General features: G+C 47.9%; 10 protein-coding genes across 10 annotated transcripts; 6 read left to right on the forward strand and 4 right to left on the reverse strand.

Annotated features, from left to right (window-relative positions):
- Nucleotides 1–310: 310 nt before the first annotated feature.
- Nucleotides 311–1,986, forward strand: FUS7 (putative aldehyde dehydrogenase; the record flags this gene model as incomplete). Its single annotated transcript, XM_031148079.1, has 5 exons — nt 311–634; nt 687–1,135; nt 1,185–1,278; nt 1,328–1,631; nt 1,697–1,986. 5 exons carry the CDS (start codon nt 311–313, stop codon nt 1,984–1,986), a joined length of 1,461 nt encoding a protein of 486 aa, XP_031006645.1.
- Nucleotides 1,987–2,792: 806 nt separating this feature from the next.
- Nucleotides 2,793–4,221, forward strand: LHYA1_G003106 (uncharacterized protein; the record flags this gene model as incomplete). The annotated part of the gene is made up of 3 exons (XM_031148080.1): nt 2,793–3,098; nt 3,212–3,732; nt 3,807–4,221. The coding sequence occupies 3 exons, from the start codon at nt 2,793–2,795 to the stop codon at nt 4,219–4,221; spliced, it is 1,242 nt and encodes a 413-aa protein (XP_031006609.1).
- A 329-nt stretch (nt 4,222–4,550) lies between these two features.
- Nucleotides 4,551–5,543, reverse strand: MNP1_1 (Manganese peroxidase; the record flags this gene model as incomplete). The annotated part of the gene is made up of 1 exon (XM_031148081.1): nt 4,551–5,543. One exon carries the CDS (start codon nt 5,541–5,543, stop codon nt 4,551–4,553), a length of 993 nt encoding a protein of 330 aa, XP_031006638.1.
- A 6,131-nt stretch (nt 5,544–11,674) lies between these two features.
- LHYA1_G003108 (uncharacterized protein) lies at nt 11,675–12,781 on the reverse strand (the record flags this gene model as incomplete). Its single annotated transcript, XM_031148082.1, has 1 exon — nt 11,675–12,781. The coding sequence occupies one exon, from the start codon at nt 12,779–12,781 to the stop codon at nt 11,675–11,677; it is 1,107 nt and encodes a 368-aa protein (XP_031006632.1).
- Nucleotides 12,782–13,434: 653 nt separating this feature from the next.
- FCF1 (rRNA-processing protein) lies at nt 13,435–14,380 on the forward strand (the record flags this gene model as incomplete). Its single annotated transcript, XM_031148083.1, has 7 exons — nt 13,435–13,470; nt 13,525–13,707; nt 13,767–13,841; nt 13,916–13,961; nt 14,020–14,063; nt 14,125–14,217; nt 14,270–14,380. 7 exons carry the CDS (start codon nt 13,435–13,437, stop codon nt 14,378–14,380), a joined length of 588 nt encoding a protein of 195 aa, XP_031006633.1.
- Nucleotides 14,381–16,081: 1,701 nt separating this feature from the next.
- On the forward strand, nt 16,082–16,820 carry rrp17 (Ribosomal RNA-processing protein; the record flags this gene model as incomplete). The annotated part of the gene is made up of 2 exons (XM_031148084.1): nt 16,082–16,321; nt 16,386–16,820. 2 exons carry the CDS (start codon nt 16,082–16,084, stop codon nt 16,818–16,820), a joined length of 675 nt encoding a protein of 224 aa, XP_031006608.1.
- Nucleotides 16,821–17,075: 255 nt separating this feature from the next.
- On the reverse strand, nt 17,076–17,741 carry TPM2 (Tropomyosin-2; the record flags this gene model as incomplete). The annotated part of the gene is made up of 3 exons (XM_031148085.1): nt 17,076–17,238; nt 17,318–17,622; nt 17,724–17,741. 3 exons carry the CDS (start codon nt 17,739–17,741, stop codon nt 17,076–17,078), a joined length of 486 nt encoding a protein of 161 aa, XP_031006643.1.
- A 349-nt stretch (nt 17,742–18,090) lies between these two features.
- On the forward strand, nt 18,091–19,451 carry LHYA1_G003112 (uncharacterized protein; the record flags this gene model as incomplete). Its single annotated transcript, XM_031148086.1, has 2 exons — nt 18,091–18,331; nt 18,385–19,451. The coding sequence occupies 2 exons, from the start codon at nt 18,091–18,093 to the stop codon at nt 19,449–19,451; spliced, it is 1,308 nt and encodes a 435-aa protein (XP_031006607.1).
- Nucleotides 19,452–21,997: 2,546 nt separating this feature from the next.
- set-1 (Histone-lysine N-methyltransferase,H3 lysine-4 specific) lies at nt 21,998–25,947 on the forward strand (the record flags this gene model as incomplete). Its single annotated transcript, XM_031148087.1, has 3 exons — nt 21,998–22,657; nt 22,723–25,789; nt 25,844–25,947. 3 exons carry the CDS (start codon nt 21,998–22,000, stop codon nt 25,945–25,947), a joined length of 3,831 nt encoding a protein of 1,276 aa, XP_031006642.1.
- Nucleotides 25,948–26,665: 718 nt separating this feature from the next.
- rmt-1 (Multifunctional methyltransferase subunit) lies at nt 26,666–27,189 on the reverse strand (the record flags this gene model as incomplete). Its single annotated transcript, XM_031148088.1, has 2 exons — nt 26,666–26,863; nt 27,004–27,189. 2 exons carry the CDS (start codon nt 27,187–27,189, stop codon nt 26,666–26,668), a joined length of 384 nt encoding a protein of 127 aa, XP_031006606.1.
- Between the last annotated feature and the right edge of the window lie 655 nt (nt 27,190–27,844).

Raw genomic sequence — 27,844 nt, forward strand, 5'->3', positions numbered from 1 at the left:
CCGCCCCCGCCCGCGCTCCCGCGTTTCTTGGCACCTCATGCACCCTACCACCTTTACAACTTGAACCCCAGCGCCCAGCCTTTCATCCTTGTTTTTCACTGTTAAGTATTTCCGTGGAATCACACGACATCTGTTACCTTCTCTGATGGATTATTACTAATGTCGTTGTTGCCCTCCCACAAGCTCCCAGTAGGGCGGGGTCCGTCTGGGCGTACTTAAATATGCTTAATACGAGAGCTGTTCCCAGCTTCCGTCTCCTCTTTCTTTATTATTATCCGGACTTTCCGACCAAATCTCAATATCAGTAACCATGCCTTCAGCTACAAACGGCTCCAACGGGTCCGCACAGAAAGTCACCTTCGACACTTTTCAGAATGTAATTAATGGCAAGCTGGTATCGAGTTCCCAGGTGCGCCATGGAATTAATCCCGCCACCAAGAAAGCGCTCCCAGATGTACCAGTTGCAACACAGCAGGATGTGGACGCAGCTGTGAAGGCAGCAAGGGACGCCTTCCCTGGGTGGTCGAAAACAAGTATCGAAGATAGACGAGCTGCAATGCTTAAATTCGCCGAGGCTTTCAAAGCCCAAGCAGAGGACTTTGCGAAATTGTTGACAACAGAACAAGGAAAGCCTGTAGGTGCTGTCGATATCTTACCTACGGAGGATTGAGCTAATCTTGGCGCAGCTTCAATTTGGCCGCTTAGAGGTTGACGGCGCGTATCATTGGTTAACTTCCATAGCCAACCTAGACATGCCCGAAGAGATTCTTGAGGATAATGAAGACCGCAAGGTTATTGTTCGATACACTCCCCTCGGCGTCGCTGTTGCCATTGTTCCGTGGAATTTCCCTGTCCAGCTCGCCATGGGAAAGATTGCAGGAGCTCTTTTGACTGGCAATACCCTCATCTTCAAGCCGTCGCCTTTCACTCCTTATTGCGGTCTTAAGATTGCGGAGCTTGCTCAGTCATACTTTCCTCCGGGGGTCTTCCAGGCTTTGAGCGGAGATGACATTCTTGGTCCATGGCTTACCGCTCATCCTGGTGTTGACAAGATCACCTTCACTGGTTCGACTCCTACTGGGAAGAGGGTTATGGAGATGGCTAGTAAGACGCTGAAGAGAGTTACTCTTGAACTGTAGGATTCTATACCCGTATGGTATCACAAAGACACTGACATATTGAAGGGGAGGAAACGATGCAGCAATCATCTGCAAGTCTGTAGACATCAAAACCGTCGCGCCCCAAATTGCGACACTAGCTTTCTTGAACTCCGGTCAGGTAAGATCATTTGATTTTGTCGCACACAAACGCATGCTAATGTTTTTAGATTTGTCTCTGCCTCAAACGCGTTTACATCCACTCTTCAATATACGATGAATTTCGTGATGCTATGGTTGCCCACACCCGCACCTTGAAAGTGGGCGAAGGTACCGAAGAGGGCGTGTTTCTCGGCCCTGTCCAAAACTCAATGCAGTACGAGATAGTCCAGACATTCTTCGACGACGTCGAGAAGCAAGGACACAAGGTGGCGGTTGGTGGAAGGACCGCAGACTCGCACGGTTATTTCATCAACCCTACCATTATTGACAACCCGAAAGATGACTCCAAGATTGTCACCGAAGAACCATTTGGTATTTGACATTTTTTCACTCTCCACATCCATGTTCAGCAACACAAGCTAACACAACATCTATAGGGCCAATTGTACCTATTTTGAAATGGACAGATGAAGAAGAGGTCATTGCGCGTGCAAACAACACCAAGATGGGTCTCGGTGCCTCAGTCTGGTCATCAGATCTCACCGAAGCCGAGCGGATCGCGAAGCACCTTGAGGCTGGAAGCGTCTGGGTGAACACACATATGGATTCGTCGCCGATCGTCCCATTCGGAGGGCAGAAGGAGAGTGGCATTGGACATGAATGGGGTGCTAGTGGCCTGAAGCATTTCTGCAACTCGCAGGCCCTGTTCTTTAAGAAGAAGGTTTGAAGCCGCTTTTCACTCTTTGGGAAAGGCTGACTGCTGAGACTTGTCTTTAGGTAAGATTACACAAGTTATGAATGTATGAACGATTGTAAGCTAAGGTTGGTCTGCATGAAACTTGTTTTGCCAGTGTTATAACCTATTTGATTGCCTGGTCGTATTGTAAGTGATATAATTCTCCTCTCGTCATAACCGCGTTTTGATTTTTGAGGCTTTCGGTATGCCTTTTGCGCTATAATTGTTGGGCCTTGACTCTTCTCCCCCAGAAAGCATATTGACTCATCTTCTCTTCCTTCAACATAAGATGTAGCGCCCTTCCAATCTTCCAAAGGTGATATTTTTGAATACTACGAATTTGAGACTTGCAACCCATGTTCTTCACAAAATAGTTGGTCGACAGGCACAAATTTGAAATGTTAGTCTTAGCACCGCTATAGAACCTACATGGATAGCCAATATTTTCGCCGCTAATGTACATGAAGAAATGTAACAATGCCCGCTATACTTAGGATAGCCTTCCGTAAGCAAGACATATAACATAACCTTTGAATTCCAAGTCGAATTTTCAAGCCATTGATCAAAAAGTTATAATAGGTGTTGAAAAGTTATAATAGGTGTTGAAGTATTAAACAACCAAAATCCACTTAGTAAGCAAAGCACGCGATCATAAATCTGAGACCCTTACAAACGATGCGAAAGGTGAGTCACAAATAGTCACAGTTGGAAAGCCGATAAATTTTCAACTTCACTTACTGTAACAATGCCTCATAGCATCTCAATGACTTCTTAAATAAAACCACAGCCCATGCAACATGTCACCACTTTCGCAATCCGAAAAAGACCAGCTAATTGCTCAAATCTCACACTCGCTTTCGAAAACACCTTATGCATGTAGTTCTCTTACACAGCTCACAAACGGAACTACAAACTTTGTCTTCCGTGGCGTTCTTACTCAACCCGAGCCCGTACTCCTACCCCTGGATCCCCAACATGGCGGCATCGACAATGCAGAAACAGCAATAGCAACTGCCGCTACGAGGACCAAAACCGTCATCATCAAACACTCCACCGCTTTCGCGGCGCTCAACAAGGATCTCCCAATCGACGTGTCACGCTGTGTAATATAATCACCCTTCTTATACCGCACAGAATTATAACTACTCCGAGTAATAGGAATCAAACGGACTGATTGATCTTGCTTGCTGACTTTATACCTTTACGGAGTAACTAGGTAGTCGAAGAACGCATGCTCAATGCCCTGTCCAGCTGGAACTTCCAGCACACGACCTCTACCTCTAGAATCAAAATTCCGCGTCTCCATATCTTTATTAGGCAGACGGACGCAAACACCCAAATTCTAGAAGATATTCCCGGTGCCGTGGATCTAAAGGCCCTACTCATCGCGCCCAGCGCTAACAGCAATCTCTCCCTCTCCCAGTCCCGCGCGACGTCCATCGGCCGCGCTCTAGGATCCTGGCTCCGCGCATACCACACATGGATTTCAGCACCCTCGCATGCTGATCTCCGTGCAGAGATTGGGGCTAATGAGCCTATGCGAAAACTAAAGTATTTAATAAGTTATAACACTTTCATCGGGGTGATTGAACAGTTTCCGGAAATAACATGTACAGAGGTTGATAAGAAGACCTTGGAAGATGTTAAAGATGTGGCAACGGAGGAGTTTGAGCGAACGGCGACGGGTGAGGAATGTGAGGAATGGGGTATCATCCATGGTGATTTCTGGACTGGAAAGTAAGTTTGTCTTACTCTTTCCCGCTCATATTTTCCGCGTGTACGTCTGTTTTTAACAAAGATGGAAATACCAGCGTTCTACTCTCCGAAAAACAGCAGGTGGAACAGGAGACTAATCTCTCTATCGTTGACTGGGAGTTCACCCAATTCGGCCACAGAGCATATGACATCGGGCAGATGATAGGCGACCTGCTTGAGAGAAACCATTTCATGCAGGTCAACGGTGCCGTCTGGGTACTGGGAGGATTCATCGATGGCTACGGCGCTGTAAGCGAAGATATGGCGTTCCGGATCGCTGTTCATACAGGTGTGCAGTTGATTACTTGGGTGACGCGGGGTCCACCCCTTCATATGCGTCCCGCATGGGCTACGCGGAAGAGGGTGGTAGGCATAGTGGAACTGGGCATAACGTTCATCTTGAAGGGATGGAACAAGGACAGGAAGTGGCTTAAGAGCAGCGTGCTTGCAGACTTGGTTGCAGATAAATAGATGGTGATTTTAGATGGTAGCGTAGAAAATATGGATGAGAAAAGGGGGGCGGATAAGATGACTTGAACGCTCAAAAGAGATACATTGAAGATTTGAGCTCAGGAAGAAACCAGAAAGCGTCGTCAATCACTCATGCCTTACTAGAGGAACCATTCGTTCTGCATAATTGGGGGAGCACTTTTAATTCACCATCTTCAGAGCAAGGATAACATAGATCTGAAATCAACAACCAAAAGTCTTCACTCCAACTGGAATTAGTGGGAAAAAGTTCATTTATCACTATCTATAATTAATCCGAAGTCCTAAAACGCCTCATACAATCTCGTATCTCAAGCACGATCCATAATCGGCTGTCTCTGTACCAAAGATCTCGGCACCAGCCTCGGAAGCGGCACAGCTGCCGTACAATCGATCATACCCGTGCTCCCCCCCGCAATACCCAAAAGACTCAACTTCGTCATCGCCGGGGTAAACGCGCCATTCCATTTAGCCTGAGCGCCCACGAAACTCTGGAAAGTAGCACTAGTCTGGGGGTCGGCCGCAAGACTCGCATCACTTGCGAATACGAAGACACCGGCGGGCTTGCTGGAAGTATCAGCGTAGAAGTCTACGTCCCATTCACCGGGTGTGTCGTCCTGGGGAGCACCGGCTTGGGTCTCGTCGACGTGGAATTGCTTGCTGGAAGAATGGGCACCGATGAGAGCGATGAGTTCAGCGGCGTCGATACCCTTGTTTGCGAAGAGCGTGATGAGGTCTGCGGATGGCGCGTTGACATCGGGAAGTAGGCCTTCCACATTGGCGGTGCTGGAGTCGGTGCGGCCGACGAAGGTTTGAACCCTGGGACCCAGAGGACAGGTGACGATTGCAACCGAGGAGGCGAACTGGATCATGTCTGCTGCTGTGACGGAGGAGTCGATGGCTTGGTACTTCTTGGTGAGAGCGAGAAGTTTGGGGCCGATGTCTTGGAGCCCATTATTTTCGGAGCGAGTGAGTTCTTCTGGGGCAAGAATGAGAGAGCCGTCGCAGCCGCCGGTGACGGAAGTGTTCCAGGAGGCACAGTCGTGGAATGCAGCTCGGATGGCTGCCCGAGCATCGTCGTTGCAGAGGAGATCGGTGGTATTTAGGAACGTTGTGCTAAGTTCGGTGGCTACTTGAGTCCAGACAGCAGGACATAGAGCTAATTGACGAGGCTTGATAATATCAATGTCTGGGAGGTTGCGCTTAATAGCGTCAAATGCTTTGTTGCCATACTCCACAAAGTCGAGGGCGCTTGCCAGAGAGGCTCCTGTGGCCACAATGATGATGTTCCTTAAGATATACATGGTTGAAGCTTCAAGTTGACTAGACCTTTGAGAATACCTGAGACAGGCAGAAAGAGAAAACAATGTTGAAATAGAAGTCCTTGACCCCTAGATCTTTCGGGGGGAAACGAGGCTCTTTAACTTTTAGGAGCACCACTCTTTTGCTTTCCTTTCCAACCTGCAACTTATCATCACACCAACATATCGTATCGAAACCCATGTTCCTAAAAACAAAATATTGCTACTGGTTCACCTGTAAGACTTCCGCTGCAAGATAGAAAGAGCGTTCTCTGAGCACCGTCAGATGGATACGGATAAGCGAGAACAAGGGAAGTACTGGTCTGCCACAAACTTCCAGGAATATGCATCCAATTTCGGATTCAAAGATCGGTTTTCTGTCTTTAGTCATGGTGCCATGGTGGTGGCGAACCTCATTCGAGAATCACACGAGGCATTGTCATGCTGATGCATATAGGTAGCTTCAGGGGACCTGACGGTGGTATTTTGGGGATGGCTTGCTAAGATGCTATAAGCTTGCATGTAGGCAGCATATTGGCGCGGTACGTATGCGGTGTCACTCTACCGAATAGAGGATTTTAGCGCACTGCGAACTCTGCCTTCGTACTTTAGAATTTTGGACTTATGCAGGGTTCGTTAAGCAGAGGAATGGGAAACTGCCCTACTCCGTAGTTGTAGAACAATGTGCTTCTAAGTTGAACATCAAGACAAGGCCTTTTCATTCTAGATTTTGAGGAGGCGCGTCTTCCCTGCAGTACGTCTAAAAGCTTCCGGTCCTGGTACGACCTTATGCCTGAGAATTGACTCGCTGCCGTACACGAATGATGCGGCGTGATATTGGCTTACGGAGTATACGTGAACATACTAGCGGAAAATCCGACGCAGAGTAAAAGTGGGATAATAGTTTATGACTGAGCATGCTGTCGATCAATACTCGATATGAACTTTGAATCGCTGCCACGTACCGTAAGAGGAAAGAAGGGCTCATGCGGCGCGAGCTGTGCAGTTGCATCGGGCAAGTAACTTTGTCAACAGACGCCCTGACCCAAAATTGCGTAGGTTTACTCAGGGACTTTGAGTTTTTGGCATTGGAGAGTATTATACTTACTGCAGTACCCTCATACTCCGTGCGGAGGAATAGTCTCTCCCAGCTCGGGTCTGCATGCAAGACACATATATTGGCGTTGTTGGTGACGAAGGTACATCTTATCTTTGCACCTCCTCCCTACAGTAGGCTATGGCGGCTTTTTATCGATCTTTTTGGACACATAAACTTTTCCTATTATAATTATTTATGCTATTCTGGAGTATGCTACACGAGCACGAGACGCGGAGGTTAAGCATTACAGACTAAGCGGCCCTAAGTCACATGACTGTAAAAGCTCTGGCGATACCCCTAGGTCCCCCTTACGGAGTAAGTAGGCTAGCCCAGCATATAAATGATAACTAATCGCCGACGTTAGCTACTGCGCATGCTTGCATATTAGCTCTGCATTATAATAAGTAAGCCAAGGCAAAGCTAACCAAGAGACTTTTAACCAGCTCAAAGCCTTTATAGTCATGTGACTTACCCCAGAAAACAAACCTTCTGACTAGATATTTGGGTCGGTAAACCTTATTTAGAGAATCACTTAAATAGTAGTCCTTACCGATTATTATTAGAACTATTATATTGCGATGTAAAAATTAAGTAGAAAATTGATGTGTCCAGAAAATAGATAAAAGCCCGCCATACTAGGCGTCCATTGCTTAGCCTGTACGCAGTGTAAGCCACAAGTCATAGCTATTTATACAAACCGTTTGCAAACCCGCATGACAAGATTGGTCTGCATTAAATCGATGTCAAGTCCGACGGGTGGTGAATTGTATAAGAGACGATTTGGTAGAGTCACGAGTTATACATGCCTTGGTACCGCCCAACAATATATTGAGTGGCTGTAATGCATCGGCTGGTAGCATTATGAATACTCTTTGATGATGAATTGTTGAAGGTTGATTGGAGAAGAGGCTGCCTAGACCGCCACAACATCCTCCGCGCGGCCGGTGCAACGTCGATGTACCGCGGAATTATATGGTAACGCAAATATCAGCATCGCACTGCATAGATGCAAACGATGGCCCCTGCTCGCCTCGCATAGAAGTCCTTGGTTCGACGTAACCCCCACAACGTCTCGCTATTAAACGGAAGTATGCCTGTCCTTTCGAATGTTCCCGACTTAGATTTTATGCATGAAAGTGCTAGGATTTCAGCCATACTTCGGTTGGCAAGGAGGTTTAGGGTTAGACAAACGGGTCGAAACCTTAATTCGAGCATCCGAGCCAACTCGTGCAGTGCAAACATGCAGCAAGCATGAGAGATGCGAAATAATATTGCAATAACTTGCATCTTGCATCTTGCATGCCAATCTTATTGAAAATCGGCATGTAGGTTTAATTAGCAGGATAACTTGGATATGATGAAAGAACGATGATACTCCTCGGGTGATTTTAGAGCCCTGACTTGGTTCTAGACCTTTCCAATGGCTTGCCCCTTCGGCTTGAGATCGCTGATTGTTTCGCTATTAGGCAAAGACGAGAAGAAACAGAAGGGTATGATGATACGCAAATCATGCTATATCAACGAACTGAAGATTGCCCGCTCCATAAACGAATGCATGCAGAATGGTGGACGTTGTCCAAGTCTAGACCCAGATCAAAGAAGTATGCTGCTGGCTTTTACCACGCGCGAAAAAGAGCCCCCTGACTTGTATTATACGGTGGGGTTGGTACTGTATGGCCATGCGGCTGCGCAAGTCTAGAGAAGTTGAACAGAGACGATTGTAGGAATATGTTATTGAGAAATTCAAAAGTGTTATTGAGGCTGAGTTTAAGTTGCGGCTTCCTGACGAGGTAGTGACGATCGCAATAGGATCGACAGGAATCCTAGGAGCGATCTGATTAATCATCACATAAGAACAGGGGAGAATCTTACAAGCCATTTACAAACCAACGATGCAAGAACTGTTAGCATTGCACCAACTCATTCAGCGACTGGAGAAACATACTCTTCGTCGCTTTTCTCCAATTCCATATTTGAGCTCTAATGCTGAAATCTGTTGGGGAAAGGATCTTTGCTCAGAATTACTTTTAAAATCGGAACAACTGGGCCTCGTTCTATGCTGTTAGCTGGGAATCGAACTTGAAGTCGTCGTCATCTTTGAAAGCACTTGAGGCCGAGCCTTTAGTTGAGTTTGAAGCCGAATTGACGTCTGAGTCCGAACTCGACTCGCAGAAGCCTGATTTGGCAAATCGAGAGCTAGGAGGATGAGTTGCGCAAGCGTGTCTTCAGTCAACGAGTCAACACTCGAGGTTGTTGAGTTCCGAGCAGATATTTGAGGTGTACCAGGTGCATGCAGAAAGGGAGAAGGCTACAGTGGACTCTGAAGGAAGGTAGTCCATGAAATTACAGCAGCGTATCCACCGGAGCTCTGTTAAGAATGGACGAAGACATGCAGTGGATCTCTCCCGTGCTCGAAAGGGGTAAAGTAGTCTTCGAAGAAATTTGATTGTAATAGGCGAACGGTGTTGCGCATACAGTAGTAGATTTGTTGTGTGATTTACAAGAAAGAGCGCGTGTAGGGCAAGTTGACCCTTGAGATGATGAAGTAGCAAACGAAAACGAGAGCGAGCACTACATCTGTATTTCACGTGAGAAATTTTTAATTTAACGCCAACGGAGCCCAGAGAAATGTTTCTAATGCCCGCTTTCTTTTACACCTGAAGTCCAAGTTCCCTTCAACAAGACCTTGCGGTGTTTTGAAGACAATTAATAAGACCTTGTACGCAGTGATTCAATTCCAACGATCCAGATGTGATTGCATACCGGTTTTTACCTTTCAACAAACCTTCAGGTTCTGCTGCCTTTTTCATGGGGTAGTATTGAGGGTCAACCTGCATGTAGATATTGTTGAATGAACTCAACTGGTCTTCCAGAAAGGCGAAGTCAAGCTGGGGAGAGAACGGACGCCTTGCGGAGTCGAGTTCGGAAAGCCCAACTTGCACTGAATTGGAAGTCGTTGGCGCGAAGTCAGATGATGGTGATTGGCTGTGTACCAAAATGCTTGAGTCAACAGTTGGTGATTTAGCAGTGGAAGCTAATTCGGTCGATGTTTGAGGCTCGCAAATCCTGTTATTTCCGCCCCCGTGAAGAATGTTCATGGAGCTTTGTAGCGGCATGAGTTTGATAGTCTTAGCGGATGAATGGTGTTGATCTCGGAAGATGTCCACGGGTATGGCTTCGCTGTGATTGGGACCGAGGACGGTCATGCCATTGGAGACTATAGCGTTGTTTTCCGAGCTTTGGATTTCGCGTAAACCGTCAAGTGCTGACTCTGCAGCACTATCTCGAGAAGAGGAACCGCGCTTAAATCTCTGCTTGTTCCTAGGACAAATATCAGGATCGCACTGTTGTTTGTCAATGATTTGCCTAGGAAGCATTATTGGGGTGACCTGACCTTGACTTTCTGCTGCCTGTGATCATCGCAAGCATATCCTCTATTCGATGCGACTTTCCGTCGCTCCTCACTTCCATATCGTCGTTTCTTGCCTCTATTGGAATCTTTCGATACAGAATCCCAAGGAACGACCTTGAGACCATTACCTCCACCATGTGGAGCATCTTGGACTTGAGGTTTGGGCCTGAGAATTTTGGTAACACTGCCGGAGGCTGGAGTCTCCTGATATATATGCCGTCGTGTAGAGGCTTGATTCTCAGGTGGCCCCACACTGGTGGACGTTTCAGACGCTACGAGCAGCCCCGTTGATGGTATGGTCTTCAAGACCAAATCGTGATCATTGGGTGGTTGCGAAGTACCATTAGCTACTATGGCTAGAACCGAATCACGACTCTTTCTCTGTTCCTCGCACAGGAACTTCATTGTGGCAGCCTGCATCTTCTTTTCAACACTCTTCTCTTTTGGGAAATGGTAACTCAAAGCAATCGCAAGCTCTTTGGAACTGACGGGGGGATCCCACTCGAGGGTATTGTCGTCATTGAAAAATATAGTATAATCCAAAAGTTCTGAGACCGAAGCTTCTCGTGTACCACGTGTGGAGGATTCCGGAATTGACATTCTGAGCTGTTTCAAATGAGCAGGCGGAAATTTTATGCGGGGAGATCAGAGTTATATATGTCAGTTAGTGAGGCTGAGATCGGTGTCTCGAAACGGCAAGAGTGCGTTGCCCGATGCTGTGGAACCAGACTTGACCGGCTCACCGACAACGAATAGGATTGCGAGTAGTGTCCCGAAACGCATTGATGAAAGTATTTCTTGGTCGGGGGGTCTCGGAGTAGTGGTTCTTCTCCGAAGTCCACCGTTCTGAATCCTACCGGCTTTCTCGCCTTAGAAGGGTACTGGCAAGCCGAGTTGAGCTGAATGGGTAACTCACGTCTTGATTGACATCCTGCGTTTCGTGTGTGGAAATGAGAACATGCGCCGAGCAATTGCATGTAGTATAAAATTTTAAACCGCTACAAGCTAAAGCAAATCAAGAAAATCGCTAACTTGGCCTCACTCAACCATCAGCAGCCTTGAAGAAATAAAACCAGGGGGCCGGACACTAAGGATCCTACAAAACTGCAGAGCGCCTTGCTCCCAATGGTGTTTGTTGTCTAGATTTGGTCTAAGTACGTAGAGGGTGTATGGAATATCTTGAAAAACCAGAGGCAGAAGGGAAGTCGCAGACTAAAATAACCCTACAAACACTTCTCTGTTTATGGAGAAGCGAGGATATACAGAAACTGCTGCTACATTTTAATCGATGCGTGAAAAAAGAGAACAGAACAGTCGCTCCAGCTTTTCAGATAAAGATATGCACATGTATTCAAGCCTCGGTCATATGATAAGTGAAGCAGGGCGCGAGAAAGACTAGCTCACTTGAAACGAATGGGTCAGGTCCGAAGACTTATAGCACGGTTTCCAATTAACCAAAAAATTATATACAGGCCCTGCCTCTCCTTCGCTTTCCAACCTCAATAATCAATCCACCCCAAGCTGTGTATGCATACACGCGGCCTAAAACAATTAAAAAACGCCACCCCCATCACAAAGAGTACAGAAGCAATGCAATTAACACCCCCCTATGCTATACGTAACTTAAAACCGATTCCCACTATCTCTCCTTCGCTCACCCTGATGCCCCGGAACAGGTGGCCCTCCCTCACCATCAAATAAGTCCTCCAAGTACGCACTCGGGGCCCTCTGCTCGCCCCCATAGCCCGAATTCAAATTCAGCGTGCTCGAACTCGCCATATGTCTGCTACCTCTCAAAGACGGACTACCAGGGGGACTGGGTCCTATGCTCCGTGCACGAGTATAGCCCCCAGTTTGTGGGCCAAGATTGGAGAGTGAGATACCGGGTCCTCCACCGCCGCCGAGCGAGACGTGAGATGGTGTCTGTGCAGCGCCTGCTGCGTAGTAGCCTGCGGGAAGATAGGTGGAGGCTCTGTTGCCTGGTGTGCTGTGCGCAGCGCCCGCGGTGGGGGAGAAGAACAGGGATGTGCTACTTGCGCCGTGCGGTGCGGTGGGTGTTTTTGTATCCCTCTTTCCCCTTTTACCACCACCCCCAATGCCGGAAAGCGAGAGAGTAGAATCGCGGTCATGGTAGTTTTTGTAGACGCCAGGAACGGGAGCTTGGAACAGAGCTTTCGTGTCGGACATATTCTGCTGCAGGGAAGCGCGCTTAACGGAGCGATGCAGAGACCAGGCTACGAGGCCCCGCCAGAGCAACACGGATATGGCCATGAAGCCGAGGATGGCACCGACGGCGATGAAGACAGTACCCTCGGGGAGAGTAGAGGTTTGCATGTAGGGCGCATTGGCAGTTGGTGGGACGGAGGGCGCGACGATCTTGTATTGGCCGGAGAGGGTGGGGAGACCTGAGGGGAGGGCGCCGCTGTCTGTGGAGGTGCTATCGCCGGTGATCGATGGTATTGAACTAGTTGCGGTGTCTGAATCCGTCGAACCACCTGTAATAACTGCGGTCGTGGGTTGTGAGGTAGATCCCCCAGTTGTCGCATCTGTCGTCGCCGCGCTGCCTGTAGCAGTTCCAGTATTCGATGCTGTGTCCGCAGTAGTTGAATCTGCAGCTGTTAAGGCTGATGAGAGGTTTGGCAGTGCTGTAGTATCAGCCAATGTCCCTACGGCCAGGAATGAGATGACGACGGCTGCTGAGAGCAGAGGTGTTCTTTGTAAAAGCTTCATTTTGTGTGTATCCTCAGGTTGAGGTTGTTTCGGGTCACGTATTCCTCGAGTGGTGTGGTTGTTTGTATGTCCTAGCGAGGTGAGAACTGAATCCTTCCCTGTCGGTAGTTATCCCCACGACGACCAAAGTATAGTCCTTAGCTATTGAGCGTATGTATGGTATCGTTCGTTGTCTTTCGTCGTCGTTGATGGTAATGGGGTCGTAGTGTCGCGATCAACATCAAGAAATAAGGCTCCTGTCTCCCAACCAACAGCGGTTGTCCTAATATTCCTTTTCCCGGTGTCCAAGTAAGCAAGTAACCCAAGTAAAGATGGTGTGAATAATAGAATTCAGGTGCCAAACGAAGAGAACAAGTGAAGTTAATGAACGAGCGTGTGATGTAGCATGTACTTGAATATTCCTTGGCTGATTATGATTCGATTCTTCACTTCTCCCGCTCGTGTTGGTCGTCGATCTCGACGCTTTTCCAGTTCCTGCACTCTTACCCAAACTAGCTTAGCCTCCGCCTCCATCCTAAAATAGTAGTGTAGTCCTGGGCAACGAAGGCGGTGAGCCCCAAAACCTCGATTCTGCCACCAGAAAATAATTCTAGAGCCTGGTAAGCCGCAACATCAAACCCCACCAAACGTCCATCTTTATCATTAAAGCAACCATGGGTACCGCAAAGAGAACTCGCAAATTCGGCGCTGTAAGATAACTATTGCATGATTCCAAGTACTAGAACTAACGATCGTTCGCATAGGTCAAGCGAGTAATCGGCCAAAACCACGCTGCGCTCAAGAAAAACCAATCCAAAGGCGAAGAGGAATCCAAGAAACAGGAGAAAGGCAGTGAGATTGTGCGGGAAATTCCCCAAGTGTCGTCGGCGCTCTTCTTCCAATACAATCAAGCTTTGGTACCGCCTTACTCGGTGTTGGTCGATACGGTATGTTTGGAAATTTGATGTAGGAGTTATTATGCTTGCATGCTGATGAATGATTGCAGAATTTCCTCAGTCATACCGTGCAGAGGAAACTACCGCTGTTGGAGACGTTGATGGATACGTTTTATGCGAAATGTGTAAGTTGGAGGAGGAGGACTTTGCTCGAGTTCGAGCTCGTCCTGGAAGAACGGATATGCTAATTCATTGCCAGATCCCCATAATTACTTCGTGCGTGATGGCAGAGCTTGAAAAGCTAGGTATGTGGTTTCCAGATCCTCTTCGTTATCAAGCACAACTAACATCTCGATCCAACAGGCCCACGCTACCGTATCGCCCTCCGAATAGCACGCGACGAAAGAGTAACCAACCCTCTATTTCCCCCTCACCCCCAGACAATATACTAATACGTTGCTGCTGTAGTGGGAACGATTGCAGTGCGATCATAAGGGTACATATGCAGATGACTGTATTGTCGATCGGGTGATGAAGAGTAGGATATATATCGTTGCTACAGTAAGTTGGATTGCAAAAGTGCTTTGAATATGATGCTGATGTATGGATATAGAACGATAGAGATCTCAAACGTAGAGTACGCAAGATCCCGGGTGTTCCTATAGTCAGTGTCGCGAGGGGCAAATATGCAGTGGAGAGACTTCCTGATGCTCCCGAGAAGTAGGGTACACGAATGGACGTGCTGGGGTAGGGGTGATAGTTTATGGCATTTGACTGGAGTTTCTGAGGAGTTTGGTAATCTATTGTGGTTTGGGGTGGGATGGCGTTCATGGGCTGTCAAAATTGATTATACTTCTACCTGAGGAGGGATACGAGGTTTAAATAGAGCAGATACGCAAAAGGAAATGGCAAGTTTATAGGCAGAGCTTCAGCCACTAAAACACATGCATTCAGACCTCGTTCGTTTGTGACGAGTAGCTTTGAATTCAACGTCTTGACCCTTAAGAGTTGAGGTTGATATTATGAGGCCTTTAGAGCACTGCTGACCAAATTTAAAGATCAATGCGGTCATAATATAGAGGCATTTTATTCGCCGAGTCAATGCTACTTTCAGCAATCCTTCCTTTCCGAAGCGACCCAGGTATGATATTCAATACATTGAAAGTCGATACAAATAGTACACTTTCAATCCCAACTCCAATCCGTTGTACCATGACATGCACAAACTGCAGCTTTTGCCCCCCTAAGCCTTCTTATTCGCACTTGGTCCCATCTCCTTCTCGAACGCCCCATACGAAACCTGCAGACTAGAAATGGCGTTCAACCCCACAGCTAGCAGTGCAAGCATGACGAAGGAGACTAGTATACCCATAAAAATACCTACACCATCCATCATTAGCAGGTCATTCTTTACCTCTTCTCAGGGACCAGAGCGGACACAGGAACATACCAGGAGTAAAAAACTGGTACTTCTCAAAAAGCGGCTGTGTATTATTCGTCGTAGTATTCGTTGGGTACCGCACCATCAACTGCCTCTTCAAATCCATGTGTACGGGATCCTGGAACTTCGCCTCATACAACATGTCATCATGCGAACTCGTTGAAGGCGTCGTTATGTAGATCACTGTATATTTCTCGGTCTCAGAAATCAGGGAGAGGAGTTTGTTATGGGGCGTAAGATCTGTAGTTTGTCAGTACAATTGAAGGGGGGTGTGAAGGGGGGGGGGGACGTACCGAAATGAGAAGCGCTGTCGATGGTGGAGACTACGACTTGAACATCCACACCATCCTTATCCTGTGCTCCGCAGTGATTCTTCAGATATTTGAGAAGGTCATCTACACGAGCACTGCTCAATCCCACGACCTCACTAGCCCATCGCCCCTTCACGCTCTCATCCGCAGTGTTGCCAAGAAGCGGAGAATGGATTTTGAATTCTGCGCTGGTGACGCCGGGCTGGGATATAATGGCATAAAGACTGGAACTGCATTCTCCTAATATAGTTTTCGCGGTGTCCAGGGCCTGGGCTGAGGTCTGGAGATGTGCGGTTGGGAGGGAGGATTGCAATCTACGTTCGATTAGCTTGGAGGGCCTTGGACTTGAATTGGGAGGGGAATGGGAACGCACGGCGAGGAAGAGAATATGAGAAATGGGCTCGTATCTCTGAATGCAGACGCCGAGGCGACGCAAGCTGCAAGGGCAGCTATTGTTGTGGGGAGACGCATCGTTGCTTTTTTATTGCTTGATGCAGTGACGAGGTTGAGAGAGCTTGATAGCAGATGCCGCGCAGCCTTGAGCTCATGCCAAGAGCGGGGACTTCCGCTCCGCTCTGCTGTCCCGAAAAGCTTCCCCGCCAAAAATAAATAAATTATTCCTGCATCTGAGCACTTCAACTCTTGGAACCACCCAACAAAGCAAACAGCAAAAATGCCTATAATAGAACCCAAAATCTTCCTCCCACCCCGCCCAAAACGCACACTTTTGTCCGCCGGTCCACCTTCCAAGAAACGCAAAACAGTACACAAAATAGATGAGATCAGTTTCGACAATGATGCGAGGGCTGATTATCTGACGGGGTTTCATAAGAGGAAAGTTGCGAGAGCGACTAAGGCTAGAGAGGAGGCCGAGAAGAAGGAGAAGGAGGAGAGGGTTAGGATTAGAGCTCAGGTAAGTTTGCCGTTTTACTGGACGAGTAGAGTAGGAATGTATGCTGATTTATGGGGTGGTTTAGTTGCGAGAGGAGAGGAAACAGGAGCTGGAGGAACATGTTGAGGCTGTTAATCGCGCCTTGAAGGAAGTAAGGGATCCGGGCGTGGAATGGGAGGAGAGTGATGGTGATACGTGGGAGGGGATAGCTGATGATGTAGTGGAGGTGGAGGTTGTGGATCGCGAAGAGGAGTATGTGGACGAGGATCGGTATACGACTGTTACTGTGGAAGCGGTTGATATATCCAAGGAAGGATTTACGAAGACTGTTGTGGAGGATGGCAGTGACGAGGAGAAGCAGGCCCCGAAGGTGGTGGAGGAAGAGAAGACCAAGAAAGTGTGGCCCAAGAAAGCCCCGAAGAAGAAATTCAGGTATGAGAGTAAAGCGGAGAGGAAGTTTACACGGGGCAAGCAAAAGGCTGGGAATAAAGCAAAGGCAGATGCTCGTCGGGGAACTTGATCGATACACGAATACATTGCATACCAATTTATAACGAGCAATGGTATTGTGTGTGACCTCGTTGATATGGACCATCAACTGAACCTTCAAAGCAATCCCACAAGAAAACAGTGTACCACCGCCAACGCATACGAGGCTTAACTGGAATTGCACTTGTCCTGTTCAACTCCTCCAGGCCTTTCCATCATTCTATGCTTCGCGAAAATGCAGTCTCACATAATATTCCCACCACACGCACAAGAAAGAAATGTAGGCTTAAATGTTGCCAATTTCGGCCTGGAAATCCTCCAACTCCTTTTGTGTGGCTGCGTATTTCTTGGACATCTCCTCGTACTTGGACTCCCAGGTGTCGCGGTCTTGCTCAAGAGCTTGAACCTTGCGTTCGAAATGGCCGGCCTTGACATCAGTTTGACGGAGCCTAAGAAAATGTTAGTTTGTAGCTCAATATTCAGTATCGACCGCAGCAAATCCCGAGAATGCATAATAAAGACACTGACTTGTCGTTTGTTTCACGGAGGTTCTTATCAGCCTCCTCGGCCTCATCCTCCAAGAGCTGCAGTCTACGCTGGAGAGCCTCGTTCTGTGTAAGATGGCCACTTCCATCATCGGCTGCCGACTTCAGCTCCTTGATCTTGACCTCTTGTGCCTCAACTTCGGTCTCTAACTGGGTGTTCTTGTGTTGCAGGGAGGTGATTTCATGCTCTTTTTGGAGGTTCTCCTGCTCGAGTGTCTTGACTTGCTTCTGGAGCTCTTCGACTTTGGCGGCGGAGTCATCGGCCTCGACACGGAGCGAGTTCATCTTCTGTTGGAGGGAGATATATCAGCATCTTGTGGTGCGGATAGTGGCAGCTTCGTTGGATGCTGACCCCAAAATGGCGGGGTTGTGTTTGGGGGATAACCTACCTCCTTAATGCGATCCATCTTGACAGTTGTGAATTGAAAAGATCTGGGTAGGGTTCAAAGTGAAGGGGCAAATATTGGTCGTAAATTCGTGATGCGGTGTTTGAGGGTCTAGGTGCGCGGTGTGGTGTGGAGGAGGTTATTGCTGATGGTGGCAGATTTCTGTTTGTATGGGGCAACGATTTGCGGTGGAGAGTACCAGTGAATAGTGCAGGGGTGTTCCTTCCCAACGTTGCTGTAGAAACAGACTCCCCTTGTACAACCATGGATAACTTCACTTCTTCTTATCAACGACGTACCAATGTAACACTACTTCATCATCCATCGATCGATTGATTAATTATTGCTGCGAACATTCACGACAATCACCATGTTTGCTGCACGCGACCAAGAGAATTTGGTTCATGGCCACCAAACCGTTGCAGCTTCTAAGCCTTTGAACCAGGGTGCGAAAGGACTACAACCAAAGACGCCAGGAAACAAATATCCCAAGACGCCTCTTAAGATCCCTCTCAACGATGAAAATGCACCTGTTGGATTTGGAGGAAAGACTGGAAAAGGAAAGGGATTGGAGACGGGTGGAAAGAACAATGCATTTGTAACTCCTATGGGTATGTAAACAGCAGTTGTGTTGCAGTCATGAATGAACGCTGATGCACTTTAGGCCCCCGAGCTCGAGCTCCTCTCGGACAGAAGACTACCAACGCCAAAGCCAAGGTCTTTCAAACACCTGCAGGACCTGCTCCAGAAAAAGAAATCGAAAAGACCCAACCCAAACAAACCAGCGCCCGCCGCCCCAAGAGGGTTACACATGCCGAGACTGTCAAATTGGAGGTACATGGTGATGAAAGTCCACTTGCAGAGAGAGATGTTGAATACTGCCCACCAAAGCCAAAGGATCTCCCCTATGAATCGGATGTTTTCCCCGCAGGTTGCCTGAACGTGAACGCTATTAAACCTGGCAACCTCATGAAAGGTCGATATCAACAATATCACAACAAAGTCGATGCACAAGGACGAACCAGACTAGAACGCGAACTGGAGGAAAGCTATGCCAAATCCGCAAATGATACCGATGAACGTATTCTGAAGATGCTCGAGGAAGACTGGACAGTTGGTGATGTCCCTGAGACATTCCGTAATGTACGCAAGAATCCCGCCCTGCAAAAGCCTAAATCTATCGTTAAGGCTGTCGACCAGAGAAAGAAGCCGGCTACAAACCTCAATAAACCTCCTGGTACTATCGCGTCCCGTAAAGCAGCCTCAGCTCTATCCGTCGCACCAAAAGCCATGGCTGCACCTCCCGAGACCACGAAGCCGCAATTGAACACCACCTTCGGATTCCTCGCTCGCCAGAAGCCTCCACCACTTCCTATATACAACCACCCTACCATACGCAACAGTGTCGCGGAAGCTGCATCAAGAAGCACACTTGGCTTTTCAAAAGGACGATCTGCTTCCGGGGAATTGAGGAAGCGAGAGCACGGCATGACCCGGAGTATTAGCAATTTGACTCAGGGATCAGATGCTACGATCACCCCTGCGCGGTTCGCGCAGAAGGAGGAAAAGGAGAACGATGAGTGGAAGAGCAAGCTTTCTTTCTTGTCCGCATTTGAGGTTGATGATGATGAGTTGGAGCCGGGATTGAGAGGTGCACTGCCAGAGTGTTTGAGGAAGGACGATGAGGATGATGAAGAGTTTGTTATGACTTTGGGCGGGGCCACCGAGTAGTGTATCGGATTGTATAGAGGCATGGCGTTTATGGTGCAATGATTACTCGATTATGGGTAAAGACAGGAAAGGGATACTTATGGATGGTTTATTACTGTATGTATAATTGTTCAGTGTTCAGTGTCTAGAATGCACTCACGTTCCTTTATCGATTTGTCTTTTTCACCTTCTCTCTTTCTCTTTCCCGTCTTCTACAGTAAGCCCCTCATCACCGTCTCAGCTCGAATCTCCACCCCTCACCATATCCTCACCCCCACTACCACCTCACCCAAATATCCCCCATATTTCATCTCTCTCCACTTGGCTGAATTCGTCGGAAAACCCTCCTATCCCCACAATACCATAAACCTCCTCACCTCTCATCTCCTCTCCTTCTGCGCCCCTCTATACAACTCACCATCCTCAATTCCCCTCCACTCTCTTCGTCTAGTTGCAACCGTGCTCGCTCCCGCATTAGCAGGGAAGTTGAAGTGGAGGGAAGTGAAGGGTACATACTACACCCTAACAAATAACGGGTCATTAGATTGAAATCTACGGCTGGTGGGGGGGGGGGGGGGGGAAAGGTAAGTGTAAGCAGGCTGAGGACCGAGATGAATGTGGGGAAATGCATTGTGGCTTTTGTAGTCTTTATGGGAATGGTTGGACTTGGCCTAGATGTGCTCGAAGGTGAGATGGTAGCTCAAATAATCAACAGCCTTAATACCTAACATCAAATCATAGACGCCTAATTGATGGGACTTGCGAAACCTACTTTGAAGTTCCTGTCGGCTTCTACGAGCGTTGAGATATGCGGGGACCCGCATATTAACAAAAGCCTGAAGTAACACAATTGAAGGGAGCATACTTTTGGGTGCTTTGAAACAGGATTGTGCATGGTACTGATGAAACAATGAACTGGCTGCAAAGGTCTGGGTAACAGCAAAACCGGGATTTATGCTAGCTACTAGTCATACATCAGATTTCCTGGCAAGTGTATCTGGGAATGGTTTCTTCCAGAAATTTATTCGATAGTTCAGCAAACTCGACAGTACAAAGACTCCATTGGTGTCACACTTCAATCATTTCGAATGAGCAGGAAATGCTACCAGTCACTAGACTATTAGTAACTCTTCCGCACTATAACACTATTCCTCAACCCGTTCAATGAGACTGCCGAATGGAACTGCTGATTTATTTGGTGGACCCTTAAACTCTACCCTCTTTTTCTCTTTGCTAATTAAGGCGACCAGCAAAGTCAAACACACATACTACAACGTATAGTATTTCACAATTAAGAAACAACATCTCACGTGGTGATATAAATATGCATGTGCTTCTTCCGCCTGGGACCCCCCTTGAGAAATGGGAATGAAGTCTATCGACCGTTCGGACAGATGTGCTAACCTGCCCTGCTTTGGGGTGATCTTGTCGTTGTTAGCGAGAGGGAATAAGCGTGGCCCTAAGAAGCATAGGTAGGTAGGTAGTCATTCGCCATTTGAATTATGTTCCCCAAACAAGCAACGAAGAATGTTAGGATGATCTAAATAAAAAAGAGGTAGAAACTTGAAAGACTAGAGGTAATTATCCAAGCTAAGCTAGAGGAGAAGAAAAGAGGTAATAGTCACGTGACCATAATATTAGCAACACCAGAAGGAGCGGACGAGCCGGCTGGATAATTGATCTGAGCATAGTGGGGCCTACTCCATCTCAGTGTTTGAAATATGAAAAATGACGAGATATGAAAAATGAATAGGCAGTTGCCATCAGGTAGTCGAAATGCATATCAAGCAACGCACGTGTTGGGGGCACAATTGCCATTGTACGTCAAAGCCGAAGATGGATTATAAAGTGGCATCATCAGCTGCAAATAATTTGGTTGAAAACAAGGGGATATAGGAGACAATAATCAGGAGGCTACCAATACTTCTATATAAACTCTTGTCGCGTCGAAAAGTTGAAAATAGAAAGCGTGAGAGGTTCGTGATATCTGCGCGTAATCGACACAATATCCTTGCTATCTGGTATAGAAGATTGCTTAAGCATAGCAAGATTTATGAATTAATTTGGAAAACATAGAGAAGAAATCCTCATTAGATTCAACTTACTGTGAAATTTTTGCGCAAGGGCCAGATTGTGCATTCATTCATCCATCTCATTATTGTGCTCTCCTTCAATTACATAGTCTTCCTAAACCGGTTTAGCCGGCATCGTGGATCTTTAGCCAGATGGAACTTCAACATTCCCATTCACAACATCAACCTCCTGGCCAACACCACCACCATCCATCTCTACTCTCTTGTCTTGTCGAAACAGCTTCCATACACCAGATCTGCCACCCATTGACCATCTGCGATAGCTCTCCTGCTCTTCGTGCCGCCATCCCCGCTAAGAGCGCATTCACATCTGTCCCCTCTGCAGCAGTCGCGTCCATATTTCTCTCCCTCGCTCTTGCGCGTTCCTGGCCATCGTCGCCCTTCTCTTTAGATGTATGCCGTCGCTCGCTAATACTCACACAAGAGATGTTGGTTGGCCGGCGGAGGGTGAGGTAGTTCGAATCTTGTTCCACGATGTCTCGCGCGTCAGGGGCGAGTTTCGCGCAATTTTTCCCATCCGCACCGCGGGCTGCCAAGGACAAAGCAAAGGAACGAGAGAAGGGGAAATCGCATACACTGGGGTCGCCGGGCATCAAGCCTGTTGCTGACAGTTTTGCGGCCTCTCTACAGCCACGCGCTGGCAATGCTAGCTCCATCCCATCTGCTGTCGAGAGCAACCCCTCAACAGATACCACTGCCCCCCAGGCAGAAGATAACGAATCTCTACAAGGCGATCTCCTGAATGGTGTTGGCTCGGCCAGCTCGCATGCCAGCACTACATCTTCTGTCTTTAGCGCTCCTACTGCCCAGTCCAACATGACGGCCTTCAGCAGCTCGCGGAATATCAGCAGCCTGACTCCGTTGACGAACACCGATTCATCTCCAAATCGCATGTCCAGCCCACACCAACCAAAAACAAGCGACCCATCCAGCGTGCTTACTACCGAAAAAGTTCAAAATGATGCCCCACGAGCGCAACCTGCCTTGGCAGATCATAATCCCCCACCTGCGCGAATATTCGCTCGCGATCCTAATAGAAGTATAAAGGGCAATATATGTACATACGACCCCGATAAGCACACAACGAGTGACAAGAAGAAGAAGGGAAAAGTAAATTATAAGGATTTTGGCTTGGTATGTATACAATCTGCGGGGGGCGTCATCTTGCTTGTGTGAATGTCTAGCTAATAGCTTTGCAGGATGAAGATGACGCCCCCCCAGCGGATCCGCGATTGGCCAAAGGTGGCAGACTTGGTTACATTAATACCAATTTCCACAATCCAAAGTCACAGTTGCTACATGCGCCAAAATTACTCCCCAAGTACCGATACGAGCCAAAAACCTCTTTGGGTCCCGGGCCGCCTACGCAGATTGTTGTGACTGGATTTGATCCACTGTACAATTTTGCGAATTTGACGACCTACTTTCAAAGCTTTGGAGAAATCGCCGAGAGCAGCAACAAACTTCATCCGGAGACTGGCAGTTGTCTAGGCTTTGGTACATTCCGCTACAGAGATAAGAGCTCGAGGGGAGGAATGACCATTTCTGCAGTTCAAGCAGCAAAAATCGCTGTTGTTAAGGGCAACAACAATCGCATTGGCAACCATAACATTAAGGTTGCATTTGACCCAGAGGGGAATAAGAGCAGGCGAATGCTGGAAAATGCCTTGAAGGAGTCCAAACCAGAGCCCCAGCCTACAGTCGCCAAAGCAGCAGCGCCTGCAGTTACAAAGCCACCAGAAGTTGTGAAGACATCCGGGCCGCCACCAACGGCCCCGAAAGGACCAGCAGCACACGTGGCAAGATCTGCTATGCGTACGCCATTCTCGCCCACTACGCCTGCAGTACCACCTACGAAACCTAGAGCCCAACAAGTTCTCGATAACGATGAGCCACTCTCTTTGAAACTCGAATGCGAACCCTATCTCTTCATTTCGAAAGAATCTGTACCGATTCTCGCTGCTACTGTACCGCATTTGAGGAAGCGCCTAAGATTCTTCGGAGATTTTGACATACAATTCGATCGTTATGGCTACTATGTCATTTTCCCGAATAGTCCTTGGGGAAGAACGGATTGTGAAAAGTGTTACAAGGCCACAAATGGCACACCCCTATTCACCTACGAGATGATGATGAAGATGTACTTGCATGGTACAAATGGCGCACGATCATCCACACGTCACGTTTCTGATTCCATTCAGAAGCGCAGCCGCAGCCACAGTCCATCTCGCAGAGAACTTGAAGCGAGAGATAAGCAAGATGACGAGGCGCGTCGGAAGGAGGAAGATGCTGATATGGAAGAAGAGCGAAAGGAGCGCACCAAGAATTTTGACCCGTCAAAGGAGGCGATCGAAGTTATTCGAAGGGAATTGAAAGATCAGCTGTTGAAGAATATTCAGACAAAGATTGCATCACCAATATTGCATTCTTTTATGGATCCCGCCAACCATGTCTCAAAGAGACGCAAATTCAACATTGCGGATCCAAAGGACTTGAAACTTCCACTCATCCACGAGGATGATGATCAAGATCCTAGTCCAATCGGAACTCCAAATTCTCGCATGGACAATTTGGACCGCCGTACCCTAGGATCCAAAGTCAACTTGGCTGCGTTGGGACGAATCCGCATGGCGAAAGGTGGGCTGAAGAAGAATGCTGGGTTCAAGGACCCCTTTGCAAGAGCACGGCCCCAAGTGAAGAAAGCTGTTGTTCGGCCATTAGCTCATCGCTGGATTGAGGAGGACGATTCAGATGATGATACAGAAGATCGTTCTCGGGCTGTCTATACCGAAGAGCCAGATTCGAGACCCCGTAGTAGAATGAGCTCAGATGACGAAACCTCTGATGACGAGGACAGCGATGCGCTTGCTTCTGGGCGTGGCAATCACGAATCTGCATCGGTCGACACTCGTGATGAGGATTCGGCCAGTGAGGCCAATTTTGTTGTAGGGGAGCCCATCGCTGCAACCAAGAAACGGAAACTCGAGCTACATGTCGAAGCTGCTCTCAAACGCCAAAAGAAGACAGATGAGGAACTCTTCGGTATTGATGCAGATAAGATCGAACAAGCATTCCCGCTCTCTGCTTCCACTGTTGACGAGGATACTCCCATGCCAGATATCGACGGAGTCATCAGACCCGAAGATGATGCAGATGCTCTTGCACAAAGTAAGAAGAAGGCTGCCAAGGCCAAGAAGAAGTCCAAGAAACAGATCTTCGAAGAACGGGAGGCCCTCAAAAGGCAACAAGAAGGAGTATACCTGGACGAGCTGCTTAGGGAGCCTAGTGTCGATCGTGGCGTGGACGATGAGGATGATATCATGGAAAGTGCCCCTATCGAGACCTCTGTTGAGTGGGGCATGTCAGCAGAGTCGCCCCGACCCACCGTTGACGACGACTTTAAATACATTCTAGATGTTGACGGTCTCCAAAATATGCTTAAGGACGATGAAGATGGACCTTCTGCCTCGATCGCCTTCATGGAGTCCAAACCTGCAAGATTGGCCAGTGTAGCCAGCGTGGATGCCTGGACCTGGCTGCAAGAGGATATTAAAGCTCTCAACCGGGATGGCTTCAAGGGTCTCGTTTCAACCAACACCGACGTTGAAGGCTACTACGTCCCTAACAAAACCGGGTCTGCCCGTACCGAAGGGACTAAGAAGATTCTTAATTCCGTTAAATCTCTTTACTTGCCCCATCGAATCAAAGTCCAGAAAGCTCGAGAGGAACGTGAGGCACAGGCCACTAAAGCCGGTAGGGACTTTGTGGCCGAGGCAGCGGAAGCAGCCAAGGTCACCGCTGAGAAACTGCTCGCCAAAGGCAACTCTCGAGCTAGTCGTGTCAATAATCGTCGCCTCGTGGCTGATATTTCGCTTCAGAAGCAAGCGCTGGGTGAGGATTCAGATGTTTTGCGGTTCAATCAACTCAAGAAACGCAAGAAGCCTGTCAAGTTTGCACGATCCGCCATCCACAACTGGGGTTTATATGCCATGGAGAACATCCCGGTTAATGACATGATCATTGAGTATGTCGGTGAGAAGGTCCGCCAGCAAGTTGCCGATCTTCGAGAAATCAGTTATCTCAAGAGTGGCATCGGAAGCAGTTATCTCTTCCGTATCGATGAAAATACGGTGGTTGATGCGACCAAGAAAGGTGGAATTGCCAGGTTCATCAATCACAGCTGCATGCCCAACTGCACGGCCAAGATCATTACGGTGGAAAAGAGTAAGCGAATCGTCATCTATGCACTGCGCGATATCAAGATGAGTAAGTCCTAATCCTCATACCTACATTCCGAAAGCACTGTTAACCATTCGATAGACGAAGAACTCACCTACGATTACAAATTCGAGCGTGAGATTGGGAGTACGGACCGTATTCCCTGCCTCTGTGGCACAGTCGCTTGTAAAGGATTCCTCAACTAATATATCTCTTTACGCATGGGACTTGATTCGCAGACTTTTTATTTTCACGTTTTGGCGTTTGCATACCTGGCGAAACTGGATTCTTTTGTATTTTCTCAACGCGAACTGCATGCATTTCAGATGGGGTGGTTTGGTATTGGCGGATGGGCTTGGGCAAAAAACAACTTGTACTCTCAACCCAATGGCGTTGATGACTCTGATCTTTGGGACAATGTGATGGCACGCGCTGCCATTTGACCGACAGAAATGGAGAGGAGCTAGGAATTTTTACTTGTATGAATAAGAGGCCTTAGTATTTGTGGGTCAGTAGTGGGCTGCTGACGCTGAGAGTGGGACGATTTAATAGTTCTGCTATTTGTGGACGAAAGAAAAGATCTTTTCGTGGCGCATGATCGTGGCTTTCTTGATGTGATTTCTTTCTTGTCATTCCAGGATTCCCTTGCATCTCTTGCTCTCTTCTAATCTTGACGACGTAGTAAGATTGCCTGTCCGCTCAAGTACCACCCACTCCTCTTTCGTCGCCCGACTTAAGCTCTCCAAACCAGACGTAATATCCAACCATTAAATGCAAAACCTTCAATTTTTCCCTTCCGAAACGCCATATCTCAACAGGGTATCATGCAACCACGCCTCTCCCCATCCCCACCTCACATGCTCCTCCCACCTCCAACCTTTTCCCCTCCATCGAGTCCCACATACCGCGGCTGTATTCCCATTCTCAAACTAAGTGATTCGGCAGCAAGAAATTCGCAATCCCCTCCTTGACCCTATACTCATGCCCACAATTTCCACACCGCAACATCCCCTCACTAATCTGCGTCTCCAGCAACAGCGTGTGTAGTTCCCCCATCATCTTCTCGTCTGCCTCGAGCTCTTCTTTCGTGGGGGCTTGGGCGGGGAGTGTTGGGAATCCTAGCTATTCATCGATAACATTCTTCGTTAGCTTTTCCCCCTCTCTCTTTCCCTTCTTCTGTTTTTGTGCGGGGCTTGGAAATGGTTTGGGGGGGAGGGAATGGGAGATGGGAGATGGGAGGAAAGAGGGGGAGGGGAATTTACCTCGGAGGCAGTAGTCATCAGAGCAGCCCAATCAACTCTGGGCAGAATATTGTATATCAGCGCCGGATTCGCTTCGATTGTGTCTGATACCAGCTCGCAGTCTTTGGGGTGGAGGGGGAAGGAAGCGGTGCTGGATTTGCAGGCTTTGACGGCGCAGGTGAGGAAGTTTAGGGTTAGGACTTTCATTGTCGCGTCGCGGGTAGTTTTAATTATTCGCTTTCGGTGTAAGGAGTTGTGTGTCTTGGAATTGGAGAACTGTGAGCGAGGATGTGGTGCAGGATTTGTTTGGGGGTTTTGTAGCAGTTGGTGGTTGTTTAGAAAGATTTTTGGATGTCGAGGTGCCGTTCAGATTAGATTAGATGTCGGCGTTAAGATCTTCCGGGAACAGGTGGTGCTGCCTCTCCCCTTTTTAATCTCAACTCTAGCTCGCTTGATTGACCAACCGATCAACTCCTGTTTGAAAAATGTGTCCTCTTCATACATTGAAGTTACGACTTGATACAGTCTTTGTCGCGCAGTTCCTGTTCTGTCTACAACAGTGGACTGCAAGTTCTGGGAGAGGATAAGAATGTATGTTCGTCAAGGCAAGTAGGGAGTAAGTAATGGAGTCAATTAATGTTAGGGCAGAGACAGGAGTCTTGGATACGGGGTAGAGAGTGAGTTAATAGCAGATTCTGTAATGATGGATTGCAGTGGATGGGAGGTGGAAGGCGGAAGATTGGGAAAGTGATTAGAGTAGATGTGAGATGGTGTAGTAGAACTATAACACTATCTCCTAGAAGACTACGGAGACGGGGTATCTTGGAACGGAAGCGCAGAGAATGGGAAGCAGGATTGAAAA

This window comes from Lachnellula hyalina (assembly GCF_007821495.1).
Source record: "Lachnellula hyalina strain CBS 185.66 chromosome Unknown contig00041, whole genome shotgun sequence".
NCBI lineage: Eukaryota > Fungi > Ascomycota > Leotiomycetes > Helotiales > Lachnaceae > Lachnellula > Lachnellula hyalina.